The 14,007-nt window shown below is 44.5% G+C and overlaps 3 protein-coding genes across 3 annotated transcripts; 2 read left to right on the forward strand and 1 right to left on the reverse strand.

Annotated features, from left to right (window-relative positions):
• Nucleotides 1-4,978: 4,978 nt before the first annotated feature.
• LOC131888757 (M-phase inducer phosphatase-like) lies at nt 4,979-6,874 on the forward strand. Its single transcript, XM_059237686.1, has 2 exons — nt 4,979-6,049; nt 6,123-6,874. Exons 1-2 carry the CDS (start codon nt 5,076-5,078, stop codon nt 6,364-6,366), a joined length of 1,218 nt encoding a protein of 405 aa, XP_059093669.1. The 5' UTR covers nt 4,979-5,075; the 3' UTR covers nt 6,367-6,874.
• A 765-nt stretch (nt 6,875-7,639) lies between these two features.
• Nucleotides 7,640-8,228, reverse strand: LOC131888138 (DNA-directed RNA polymerase II subunit RPB7; the record flags this gene model as incomplete). The annotated part of the gene is given in 1 exon segment (XM_059236921.1): nt 7,640-8,228. A coding segment is annotated over 1 exon segment (519 nt). The 3' UTR covers nt 7,640-7,705.
• A 2,004-nt stretch (nt 8,229-10,232) lies between these two features.
• On the forward strand, nt 10,233-12,265 carry LOC131888763 (FAS-associated factor 2-like). Its single transcript, XM_059237692.1, has one exon. It carries the CDS (start codon nt 10,534-10,536, stop codon nt 12,031-12,033), a length of 1,500 nt encoding a protein of 499 aa, XP_059093675.1. The 5' UTR covers nt 10,233-10,533; the 3' UTR covers nt 12,034-12,265.
• Nucleotides 12,266-14,007: the final 1,742 nt, after the last annotated feature.

Genomic DNA, 14,007 nt, shown 5'->3' on the forward strand with positions numbered 1-14,007 from the left:
ATATATTTATTATTGATTAGGGCTTTAATGACCCCGCGAGGAATTCCCCATCTGGGTCCAATATCTCGAGTAAATCCAAGTGGTTCCTTAATCTATTGCAAGACAAATGATGTCCATTGGGCTTTAAATGTAGATTACAGTTATCATGATATGACAGCAGGCCAATCGGATCAATAATCAGTAGTTCTCGATTAACGGATTACGTTGAGGGTCCAGTAAATGCGGTGTCCTGGGGTCAGTCGCCAATGACCTCTTAAGCGTTAGCGTAGCCCTTCTTGCTCATTCAGTTATTATTCAGAAACGGCTAGCTAAATCCTGAACGACGGAAATACTTCATAACTACCGGCCAGTTAATCCAGGGCCACGCTTTACCCCATTCTTTGGTAGGTCACTGTCCTTACACTCACACCACCATCACCACTCAACGAACGACAATTACCGCATGGATTCTAACGGACTTTCAGAGTCCGATTTTGGTACTTTAATTGCGTGAATATCCATCTGCAGCACTTCATTGAACAGAATCATCAATGCAATCCTCATTTCCATAAGTCATCAGCTGAAGTCATCACGGGGTTGTTTGTTGAACTCTTCCTTATGGTGCGTCTACACGAGAAACATTCTGTCCCAAAGTTTGCCCAACAATTTCGGAAATGTTTGGTTTTTGACAAACAGTTCATCTCTGAGCCGTCTACACGTGAAACTGCCCTATCAAAACGGTTTGACAAATTGTTTGATTCAGATTTCTAATCAGATGAACTTGTAAGTGATCATATCATTTCCCAATGGGTCATTCATTCAATATTTATGTTATGCACGCTAAATAAGATGATTAGTTTAATGAACATAGTGAAAACTGAGGAATGAAATTGAAAAAATACACTGATGGGCACTATCATGTTGAGAATGCTTCGCTTCCCAATAAGGTATTTTATTTTGCCAATTTCAATCTGGGTGGTCATATGTTGGCTGAAACCAATTACTACTTGAATGCATGTTTTGCCTCGTTCTATGAACTATACCAGAAGCCACCTGATGATTCATTTTTAATAAAAAAAATGCTTTTTTTAGTATAATGAACATAGGGAAAACTGAGGAATGAAATTTGAAAACTCACCGATGGGCACTATCATGAGGGGAATGTTTTGCTTTCCAAAAGGTCCTTTATTTAGCCAATTTCAATCTGTGCGGTCATATGTTGGCTGAAACCAATTACTACTTGAATGCATGTTTTGCCTCGTTCTATGAACTATACCAGAAGCCACCTGATGATTCATTTTTAATAAAAAAAATGCTTTTTTTAGTATAATGAACATAGGGAAAACGCTTTTCAATTCCTAATTGAAAAGCGTGTTTTGCCCTGTTCTATGAACTATACCACCCCATTATGGTGCGTCTACACCACAAATAATTCGGCAAATAATTAGCCATTTGACAAACATTGTTTGCCATTTCACAAGTGTACTAACCACCCTTTACGTCAGCAATCCTTTGGAATACCTACCTCATCCCTTCCAAATCCAGGTCATTTCAATCGGCATGAGTGAGTCGGCAGGTCTATGAATGTCGACAAATAACGTTAAAGGTCACTGGTTGACTTATTAATTGTTAACTTAGTTTTTATTCGTGTAAAGGTCGCAGGTGGTAAACAAGACTCGGTTTTCCCTCTTTGTTGCTCATTTCTGGTTGTTTTTCTTTTATTTCACGACCCCCCAGGGCTGCTAAATCGTTTATCTCTGGTCAGATGTTCATCCAGGGTGATGATTGGGGAGTAGGACTCTGCCACCGGCACAACAAGTATTTCACAAACATTTCTCGATGTGAACATGTTTAAAGTTTGTTTGCCAAAGAGAAAATATTTCATGGACAACAGCATCCTCCCCAGCCCTTCCAACCAAGGTGTCCATTTTCAGCCAATACAGAACTTAACTTATTTGATCCATGATGGTTTATAACAAAAAAAAAATATTGATTGGGGTTCATTTTGACGCAGGATAACCCCAACTTAGAGTATGAAGGGGCCTGGAATCGTCAATCCATGTTCAAAGTCATCAGATGTCATCCCATCCCCTCCTAATGCAGTAGTCACACTTCCATCTCCTATCGTGGATTGAATGATTGAATGATGATCAATCCACCAATCAACCAACCAACCAAACCTATCTCCGGAATCCAGATTCATCTCCTCCCATCCAGACAATGATAGTGTCAACCCCAGTCAACCCATCCACCCTGGGCCTGTCCTCGGGCTCAGCCCAGTCCCGGCCCCAGCCCCTTCTTTTACGTTCGTCTGTGAGCAAGACTTGAGCGAGCCAACCCAAAGCTAGATGGATGGAATGAATGGATGGATTCCTTGACCTTGTCCAAAGAAGATTAATCCGATACAAGTTGGATCAGATCTTTAGAGAAAACAGAATCATTGGCCCATACCTGGAGGTTCTTGGCCGGTTATTAGTCAGCCCTCGGCCGACACACAAGCCCATGATTGGTCCTCTATGTACACCCTTGAGACCCCAGCCTCCAGACCAGCCAGCCACTTTTGGCTGCTCTTTCGTCCATTTCCCGCCCGCCCATTTTAGCCATGGAAGCCAGATCAGTCGGATCTCAACCACCCAGATTGAACCACCCAGATTGAAATTGGCAAAATAAAATACCTTATTGGGAAGCGAAGCATTCTCAACATGATAGTGCCCATCAGTGTATTTTTTCAATTTCATTCCTCAGTTTTCACTATGTTCATTAAACTAATCATCTTGTTTATTGTGCATAACCTAAGTATTGAATGAAAGACCCATTGGGAAATGATATGATCACTTGCAAGTTCATCTGATTAGAAATCTAAATCAAAATATTTGTCAAACCGCTTTGATTGGGTAGTTTCATGAGTGGACGGCTCAGAAATGAATTGTTTGTCAAATATCAAACATTTCCGAAATTGGTAGGCAAACTTTGTGAAAGAATGTTTCTTGTGTAGACACACCATTACTTATGTATCTTTTTAGACATGTTTGATTACATAAGAATGGTTTGAGTGTAAAGATAACAAACTCAATCTCACTAGTATTTGGATTTGTGAGACAAGCCAAACTTGAATCTCTATCTGTGAAATTTGATAAGCACTGTCTACTATGTTCTTGACTCAATCTTAATGAACTTTTTCTCATTTCAGATTTGTGTTATAGCTTATCAAAACTCAATACTAAATAACCATCATTTCATGAGCAAGAATGTCAAATTACCCTGAATTACGATGTAGAACAAGCCAAACAAAATGCCCCATGAGCGCCTCTTGTTTTATAGGTTGTTTTTGGGTGTCTACTATGTACCCCTGTATGAAATACATTTTTTCTTCGACTTTACATTCTAACTCTCAATATTAAGAAATAAACCTTTTGGCAGTCTGTTCCTTTTGGCATGAGGCTGACTTTGTCTTGCTCTTTTGAAAGTAACAAATGAAAAATATCAAAATATCAGGTTAGTCCAAAAAAGATGAGAGTACAGGATCATTTGCTTCATCATTATGGATAAATGCCTTAAGCACCAAGAAATTTGGTTTTTGTTCTGCACCTCAGAGGGTGCTTTGTAAGTCACCCTCTGCCAAATAAGGGCCAATTGGGATGATACCCTTGTGTGAAAAATTATGAATTTGTGTTGTTTTTGGCTAATTATATCAAACTCTTGTATATCATTAGTGACCTGGGTCACATAATGTCCATAGAAGATATTACTTTCATGGCATGTCACAAATAGTGCCTTGTATTAGAAGAGTATGACTGGTTGGCAGTTGAATTTTGAGCCTTCAATTCCATTCCAAAGCAATGAGTTTACATGGGTTCCAGATCCAAACCACTATGGTGCACCAAACTCATTGTCATACTCTTCTAAATACAGGGCCCTCACAGGTTCATTCAGCTATCCACTGTGCCTCTTCCTGTTTCTTTTGGGCAGTCTGACATTGCAAATAAGGGCCCCTATTGTAATTTTTTTTAACTTTGAGATTGCAAGTCTAGCTCCACGTATCTATCCATGGTGTGGTCTCGTAAAGAGAAGCTTTACTGATTTACAATGGACTCTTGGTGGAGAAGATTATGTCAAGGATTTTGTCTGGCCCAATGTTACATTTTCATAATCACGCAACTACAATACCAAAATCGGACTCTGAAAGTCCGTTAGAGGATAGAAGTTGGGATCCCAGCCACGCTCCATTCTAGAGGCTGGGATCCCAACTTCTATCCAGCTCTCTGACGGCGTGGCATTTTCTCCTGGCTTTACCACCAATGCATTGTCAGCCCCTCCACAAACTTCCTCTCTCGATTCCCCGCGTTCATTCAAACGGTCTCCGACGTCGCTATCGACAGCCATGGGCTAAGCTTAGCAAAATTGCCTTCCAACTTGACAGAAGAACCTGGTCGACTCGAACCCAAGCCGGGCGGGCCGAGGGCCTCGAACAACAAGCCACTCTAGCTCAAGTGTGGCTAACATTGGTAATCAAAACGCGTTGTCATTCATATAAAAAGAAGTTTGGATTTTTATTCATCAATATTCGTAGCAATCAGCAGCTGCTGCACACGATCAATAATAGCTCTATGAAATGTTCTTGGCTTGCAGTGTAGTCACTTATTGTCTCAGACAGACCCCGAGCTCATATTAAATTCTAGCCAAATTGGAGCGTCTTACCATTCCAAGGGCTGAAATTGGGCACGCTCCACGCCCGTCCAACTGTAAAACAAGACAACGGAGAGGGTCGCGAAGAACGACAATCACGTCTTGCCAACGAGAGACGGCACCATTCCCCTGCTTGGGTTCCCTCCTCCCCAGTGAGTGAGTGGTACACAGAAAACTACTATGATCGTTAATTTCAGAGCTCTCGATTCATCAGTGTTGCCACGGATAGGGCTTACCCCACGGCCAAGGCGCGCCCAGGTCCTTCCAACCGAAAGGTTAGGTGAGGTGAGGTGAGGTGAAATCCATAAATGGCAACACTGCCTATCTTGAGAATCTGAAATTACCGTCCAAAGTAAACGACACCGCTACCTCCTTCCTCCCCTTCCGCCTTCTCCCACGCCCCAAAGTTGATGTCTACTCTGAAGGACTGCCCCATGGCTTCGAATGGGTCCACACCAAAGATGGTTTTCAAGAAGCCTTCAGCCCTCACTCAGTTGCGGCTCCTCCAACGACCGCTGGATTTTTCACTAAATAGTCCCATGGCCCTGACGGGGAGAAGCCCGCTATCCACATTAATGGAGACCTCACCCGCCTCGCCCAGTTTTGTGGTGCCAGACTCGCCCATGAGCGTGTCATCGCCGTCTACGCCTACTCCGCTCAAACCCTTGGTCTTGAATACCTCGCCCTCGACTCCCAAATCCTCGACACGGGGCCCCATAATGAAAAAGCAGGCCCTGACCGCATCGGATCGTGGCCATAAAAAGGTGGAGGGTGAGGCCGCCGCGGGTGCCAAGACCAATTGTGAGGGCAGCTTTCTGAAGCGACGGAAAGGCATGCGTGGCGAAAAAAGGTCCATCAGTATGGAGGATGTTGAGGATTCTCCCATCTCCTCCAAACGGAGGGAATATCGACCCACTCGTCCCGGACTACCCGTACTCCAGCGGTCGTTTTCCGAGGCCAATGCCGCTTCCATACGGCAGGCTTGTGAGCGATTGGACGAGCCCAATACGACGGCCGATCGCACTCGCACCTTATCCCTGCCTGTGATGTTGAAGGGAAAGAAGCACACGGATCTGGACACCATTGATTGCCATACATTGGCCAGACTCATGCGCGGCGAGTTTGCGGACAAAGTGGAAAGTTATCGCATCATCGATGCCCGATATACGTACGAATTTGAAGGTGGCCACATCCGTGGGGCCGAGAACTTTGGTGCTTGGGAGGAACAAACTTTCTTTGACGAATTTCTACCCAGCCATTTGGTACCGTTGCCCTCGGGCAGTCACCAAAATAATAAGGACCAAGACAAGCGACAGATTCTGATCTTCCATTGCGAGTTCTCGTCCCAGCGAGGACCCAAGCTTTACCGCGAGCTCAGACAGAGGTAAGGACTACTGATGGGTGAAATGGCTTTGGAGACGTCAACTCTTATCATTCGGTATGGTTTTACTTTGCAGGGACCGCATAGCCAATGCCGAATCCTATCCTTGCCTTCACTACCCCGAGGTTTACTTGTTGCACAACGGCTACAAGGAATTCTTCTACAACTACAAGGAGCTGTGCGAACCCCAAGCCTACTTGGAAATGGTCCATCCCGCCTATATTGAACAGGAATTGAAATTCCGGAAAAAGTCCAAGTCTTGGACTGGCGGAACCGGCGGGACCACAATCAAGAAAGGGGCCCTTACTCGTCTGTTCTGATCGGTGGTGATCGCGCATTTAGTTGTTGTCCTTGTTTCTTAGACTGTCTGACTTGATTTAGCGTTGATTTAGTATTGCCCATGATCTCAATGCTCTCACCACCTCTCCGGTTTATGAGAGCCCACACACTCTACCATATATTAGTGATTCTTGGAACCCCCAACCCTATGAGTTGATACCATGATCTATCTACCTTGATATCTTGGAAACCTGACTGATACACGTTGTCCAAGACGATCTCCATATCCACTCTAGTACACTTCTTTGACTGTTCCACTGCCTTTGAAACGCGTCGAAAATTTCCAGCAATGTCCGAGGACCTACCGACCCGCTTCTCATTTTGCCCTCGATCCTAAGTTTTGGTTACCAAAATCAAAGAAAAACTTTTGCCTTTGTCAAATAAACCCATGAATTTTCTTCTCTACCTTGCTTGCATTGTCTATGAGCCAAGTAGTGGTTGGGCGGATGAGTAAAGCGCGGAATAAAAAGTTTTCATTGCTAACGGTCATATTCCTTTTTGGATTTTTTTTTCTTCTTTAGACTTCATCTCGTCTTGTCTTTCAGAACTGGCAATATTGATACGTTTTTTGAGCCAAGTTTTGAAATACTGTACCTCTTTCTTTTTACTGGGGGTTTGAAAACCATTTGTCGCTCTCAGACAAAGCATATTGTCAATTTGTATACTTGAATTATTTGAAACTCGAAAGCCAATCATTAGTAGGCAGATGAGATATTTCAAAAGGCTGAGGCAGCATTGTGATCGAGATCGAACACGGTATTAATGTCTCACTAAATTGGGTAGCAAACGCACTCAAGTAAAGTTGAGATGGCCAACAAGCTCGTGGATTAACGAAATTAACTAAACACCGTTTAAGCAACATTAGGCTCGAGAAGAGTTCGAGATTTTTAACGTCCGTGGTACAGTCTGACAAGTACCACATCGAGGCCGTCAGCCAAACTTAACGAGGAAAGAAGAGTTTTGATTTCTTAATGGAAAAATGAATGCGTTGCAGACTCTACACGACATTAAATAAAGTTCTAAAGAGTCATTTTTTTGCCTTGATGTAGGGCAATTTTGTCGTGAAAAATATGTTTTCAACTTTTTTTTGTCGCTTTCGGCGATTTGTTTTAAAACTCCTTTTACCACTGTTCCCATACTCTGTTGATGGAGACACCATGACAAAAAAACGATACAAATCGAGGAAATTTTGGACCTTCAAATCTGATTCATGACTATTTATCTACTTAAGTGAGTGGACCAACACAATGAGGCTTATAGTTTCACACAAATATTCGCTATTCACAAAATAACATTGTAACTCATATTATTACTGGCCTATTACGACACCAGACCCAAATAATCGTCCATAAGTGTGCCAATGGCAAAAATGTCCGAGGCATCCACCCTGGTGCCCACAATCTTGAGTCGAATCTCATCATCCTGTTGAATGACCATATCCTCGTCTTGTGTCTTGTAGCATGGCGGGTTGGAATTGGGATCGAAGCTCATGTCGGCCGGAATAGAATGGCGGGAAATGAAGCAGGAGAGCGGCCCAATCTCCGTGAAGAGCCCGACTTTGTTGACTTGTGTGACTACGGCGTCAAGAACTTCGCCCTTGAAAGGCCGGAACACGATGGCTTTGTACTTGATGGGATACACCACAAACCCCTGACCTGGCTGAATCAAACCGGCGCCAATGGCGTCAACTGTGGTCACAGCGATGACGAAGCCGTATTTTCCGGTACACGTGCCTTCCACTTCCGTGAACAACTTGGTCTTGACCGTCTCGAGGAGCTGCGGCCCAAAATATCGGGGATGGAGCATAATCTCATGATCCAAGGAGATGTGGTAAAACATGATGAAAAAAAAGTGAGTGGCGAAATGCAGGACTGGAGAAAGAGACGCGATTCCACCTGGTTTTGTTTTGTTATTTGTTTGGCTTTGTTATGAACTTATGATGCCAAGTCAGCTGATGTTCTGAAAGTCTGGGGTGACCAGATTTGCCGTACTCCCAAAAACTTGTATTGCGTTCATTGCCATGTCACAATTAAAACGCTATATTATATGACGTGCAAGATTGAATAGTTGGTGTAAATGATAGTCGAACAGTTGAAGTAAATAGTTGAGATGTTGATAGGTACAGAAGGGCATTTTATAACTAGTACAGGGTTGATGATGGGGATTGAAGTGTTTGTTGATAAAGGATATTGATTTGGGTTGTTTAACACATATTTTTACATCTCATCCATCACGATATTTTGAAAAGGTTTCTAAGAATAAAGGAACAAATATGGTGTCGTTATGAGAGGTTAGACCCAACTCAAATCTACCGTCCCTGTTTTGTGGTAAGGTGTTTTCCGTTGACCTATGCGCACCAATGGGGCAGCATTTCGTACTATAGCTGGTCACAATCGTAGTAATTAGGTCAAAAGGTCATTACGACGAGGATGTTTAATGATAGAGCAAAGTACAGTAGGGCGAATTATTTAATTTTCGCTTCAAACAAACAACGACTAAAAGGAAACCATCTGTTCTGCTAGCCGACAGAAATATAAACTAAATGAATTATAGTTTGGTCCCCACTCATTCAACCATTGTCCGTTGAGCATGTCAAACATGGGCGTCACCTAGCTTAGCCACCCTGTTCGACGTTTGGCCAAACCCCCTGACGGCGTTATCAAGAAAAATTAGGACCTTGCAGTTGCATTGGGAGTAGTCCACTGCCGAGTGCTAATGATCAGTGTCTGACAGTATTAACATTCTTGCACTGAAAAGATCAGATTCCTCGCAGAATTGCGAGACCAAAACAAACTGACCCAAAATTGTGGGAGAATAAGAATTATTGACATCAAAATCCAATTCAATTTTCAACAGCAACCTAGCAGTCGGTCATCTTGCTCCCAGACTAAAACTTCTCTTACATACATTCTTAATTTTTTATGTGATCAGTCGGTCAATGCCGACCGATTACAAGCCATGGCCGCCTTGCTTGATTATTATGTTCGTTTCGGCCAAAGAGTGTCCCTTAGCCTGACCTAAAAAAATCAAACCACGATCAAAGTCAGTATCTATAACCCAATCCAATTACAATGATTAGTAACAAAAAAATAAGGGTAAAGGTCTAGATGGGTTGGTAGCTTCCTGCCAAAATGAACTGGACTATGAACTGGGGTCAATGTTATAAACATTTTGTCTGATGTCCCGTACTCACTTTTGGTGATGAATGTCATAGATTTCTGGGCACTCCATGTTGGAAAATCATCAGCTAAACACTGCAATGGATGATCTACTACTGGGCCTTGATTGCAAACAGGTTATTGTACTATTTAGTCAACCCAAGCATCGGTTGTCCAACATCCAGGTTTTCGGGATCTATGACATTGATCACAAAAAGTACTTATTGGACATTGGACAAACTCTTTATAACATAGGCCCCTGGTCACAGCCGCTTCCGACACGGAACGTTTTATGGTTGAATTCGCAACTTTGTTAAAATCACGTAACCTCATTTGTGTCTGAAAACTACTAACCCATCTCGACCTTTACCAAAATCAGATCCTGTAGCGATCGTCTTTCAATTCGTTTCCATCTTTACCAATTCCAGCTTTCTCCTTTGTTTCCATCTGTCAAAGGCTCGATATCAAGACTCGAGTCATCTCTAGCTGTCTTTCGTCATTGTTTCGCTACATTATCGTCATTATTCCGCTGTTTGTTTATGAATTTTTTGAAGGGCCGAAATAGATGATCTAATGATTTAGATCCCTAAAATCCTTTCCTTTCATCTCTGGTTAGGGACACTGTTGGTTAGGGCTGCCTGGCTGGAGTCGAGTCAGTGGGTGAGGATCAGCAGGATCAGCATTCAGTACATACAGTCAGCAGTCAGAACTGAGCATTCAGCTGAGAACATCGATTGCCCAGAGCTACCAGAGCTTCCAGTGCTTGAGCCGCTTGAGCCACAGAGAAGGGAATGATGACACGAGTGACACAGTGACACATCAGAACGTCCCAAGGAAAAGCACAACAACACATATAGCCAGCCACTCCTTGATTGTGGTCCTTGATCAAGCCCCGCCCGCCCATGGGTGCCACCCGTACTACCACCGCATACTAAACCCTGTTCCTGGTTCCTTTTCACACTCAAAAGTAGTCCTCCTTCGTCTCACGACATGACGGAAGATGACGAGAGCTACAGCAGCGGTGGGGAAAACGACCCCGACGAACCTCATCCAGAGGCCGAGGATCATGATCCCGGTGCCCCCAGCCCAATGCGAGCGCGTCATCGAGGCCCGCCAGCGCCAGCCCCGTCTCGCGATCTCAATCCCCAGGAAATGGACAAGTTGGTCCAGCTCCAATCCATCACGGGCATTGAGGACCTGCAGATTTGTCGGGCTTTGCTCGAAAGTCAAGAGTGGGACCTGGAGGCCGTGGCCCGGGCACAACTCAACCTGCCTCGGGCACCGGATTCGCCGCGACCCCCCGGGCCTCGCAGACCGCCTCCGGCCTTGGTGGAGGCGGCTAATGTGCGTCGGGTGCCAGTTCGAGCCCGAGCAGCCCAAGTTCAACCCGTGGGGGTGTGGGGCCGGCTCTTGGGCTGGGGTGTGCAGTGGCTACAGTGGCCTTGGGTAGCCTCGTGGACCCTGTTTCGGGCCACGTTTCAGAGCATTTTTGGCATGTTGGGTCTGCTGCCGGGTCCAGGTGGTACAGGTCGGGCCCTGGCCCGATCGGCCAATGCGGCGGACGATGTCAGACGATTCCAGAGCCAGTTTGAGGCCGACTTCGGGCCCGTGCATCCGCCATTTTTCCGCGGAACGTATTCGCAGCTCTTGGAAGCCGCCAAGAAAGACCTGAAGTTTGTGCTAGTGTACATTCATAGTGCCGAGCATGAAGATACTCAAGCCTTCTGCCGCTCGACCTTGGCCACTTCGGGGCTGTCGGACTTTGTCACCCAGCGAGACATTCTATTTTGGGGCGTGTCGACCGATTCGTACGAAGGTCATCGGGTGTCCCAAGCGCTCCGAGAAAGCACTTACCCTTTCCTGGCTGTGATCGTGCTTCGTCAGCATCGAATGATGTTGGTTGGCCGGATTGAAGGCTCGCTCAGCCTGGACGAGCTCACGCCGCGTCTGGAGCGCATTATTAATGACAACGAAGCCTTCATAGTGGCCGCTCGGGCCGATCGGGAAGAGAGGCATTTGAATCAAACGATCCGCCAGGAACAGGATGCGGCGTTTCAGGAGACACTCCGCTTGGATCAGGAGAAGCAGCGCAAGCGACAAGAGGCCGAGGAGCAAAAGCAACGGGAAGCGGAGGAAGAGCAACAGCGACTTCGCGACGAGCAGGAACGGAAAGAGCGCATTCAACGGATGAAAATCGAGCTCGTGAGTGAGATCCCGGAAGAGCCGGCCAAGGAGGACGCCGAAGCCGTGAGGGTGTTGATTAAACTCCCTGGAGGTCAGAGGTTGGAGCGAAGGTTCCTCAAGAGTGACTCGCTCAAATGTTTGTACTATTACGTGTTTTGCCACCCGGACTCACCCGATGAGTTTGACATCACGACCAATTTTCCGAAAAAAGTGCTCAAGTGCAAACCGGACGACGAGCCGAGCTCGTTTCAAGAGTCCGGTTTAGGGCGCTCGGAAATGTTGTTTGTCAATGACTTGGAAGCGTAAACTGTGTTGACCTCAGATCCCGCTGGGTCGCTTGCCTTCTCTTTCTTTCTGTCTCGGTGCGAATGGAAGTCGGGATTGTGCCAGTGCAAAAGATATGTATCACCATTTTCCTCCCGGGAGGTGGCAAGAATGAAATGGCTTACAGAGTTTGCGCCATGTTGTTGGGATGATAATCTATATATGATTATTGCGATTACATTAGGAATTCTAATAAAATTGATTAAAAAAAGCACCATTTGTCTAGTGCTTACCTTTTCCAAGCACGATTCTACCAAACAAAATACGAAAGGGGTATATGCAAGAAATATAACGCTCCAGAAGATGTGTGAAAAGTGAGCAGGAAAAAAGTCGCCCGTTATTGAATAATGGTATGTAATGCTTGTCGTATTTTTTAAAGTGGTCAAACTATAAATTCGCACAAATCTTCTTGAGCTCAAAATTATGTTGCATATGTATTGAACTTCTTACCTTCGAGTTAAGTTCTGCCGCACCGCATTTCTTCACAATGCTCTCACACAACCTGCCTTCGTGGTTCTGTTTAAAATCGCACGTTTCTTGATCTTTTAGATTTAATTTGTCCGATTCATATTCGCAAGGGGAGCAGAAGTAGCATAGTGGTTGGCGCAGGTTTCTAGTACGTGAGGTGTCGCCGGTTCTATTCTCCTCTCCAACCTTAGTCAATTATTTATAAATTATCCCACACCAACTGACGGAGAACCAATGTGATATGGACTTTACACTTCCTATCTGAAAAATTGGATGATGTGATGTCCGGTATTGCTGGCCGCCCAAGGCTCACCTCTCCTACTTTAGCACCCACCAACACAAACAATTAACCCAAGCAAGGTCAAATGGAAGAGAGCTGCTTTTTTTTTGGTAAAGTCGAATGATCGACCACTTCTGCAACTTGAGAAGCAAAAGTTTTGAGAGATGCAGCTTAATGTTACTTTTCTCTTCTCCAAAACAACTCGTTTTTAATGGTTTCATGTGAGTAACATCTTGTTTTAAATAATGCTTGATTAATTAACGAACTAATAATTGTTGATCATTGTCAGATATATCGCAGTTAAATACTCTGTCTGGGCTAAAACTGTAATCTTCCCATTAGGAATTCGTTAATAGGGAGTTTAACGCTTACCGCGGAATTCAATGTGGTGGAGTTACCCTTACCGAGAGTACGTTGTGGCAAATTGTCCCTTTAATGGCGTACAATTTTGTAAATGAATATTTTGGAGAAACTGTAAGAGCATCAATCATCAATCACGGTAGAAGGAAGTACATTGATCGAACAATGAAGGAGCACGAGAGAGAAGAGAGGTGGGTTTCCTTGTTCGAACTAACCTGGATTCGAGAGGGTTTGAGGGTAGTCTCAAAATGCACGAGAACCCTCAGCGATCACTAGAATTTAGCATTAGTCCTAAGACTTAGGTTGGGACGAACTAAGCTCAAGGACATTTTGAAAAACGTAGAGTATCAGATACTATCGTCATCGCCTTATTGGGGTATTGTACTCTTGAATCAAATGGAGAACGTTGAAAGCTCTGGAGAAAAAGCGATCAGGACTGATAGAGAATAATTGGCATTTGCTTGAGCCCATTCATTACGCAAAGGCTGTATTCTTAGCCACCCAGGGCATTAAGGCTATACCCCACCCCGCTTATTCACCAGATCGTGCCCCTGCAGACGCATTCTTGTTTCCTTCTGTCAAACGACTTCTTTCCGGTCATCGCATTCGTCGTAAAATTTGATATCATCAAAAGTAATTAGGATCGGGCAATCGGTGTCACTCCGAATGACTTCCTAAAAGACTTTGCCCAGGACTTCCAGAAGTGGTGGAATGCTTGAAAAAGTATGGTCGTTAAAAAGTGAACTTTGAGATGACAGCTGTCAAGCTGCTCTACATACTCTAGCGTTATTCACGGAGACTTTAGAGCAACGACGATTGGGCGCGCTTGTTCAGGGCACAAGTCTCTC

Source organism: Tigriopus californicus, chromosome 10, assembly GCF_007210705.1.
Source record: "Tigriopus californicus strain San Diego chromosome 10, Tcal_SD_v2.1, whole genome shotgun sequence".
Taxonomy (NCBI): Eukaryota; Metazoa; Arthropoda; class Copepoda; order Harpacticoida; family Harpacticidae; genus Tigriopus; species Tigriopus californicus.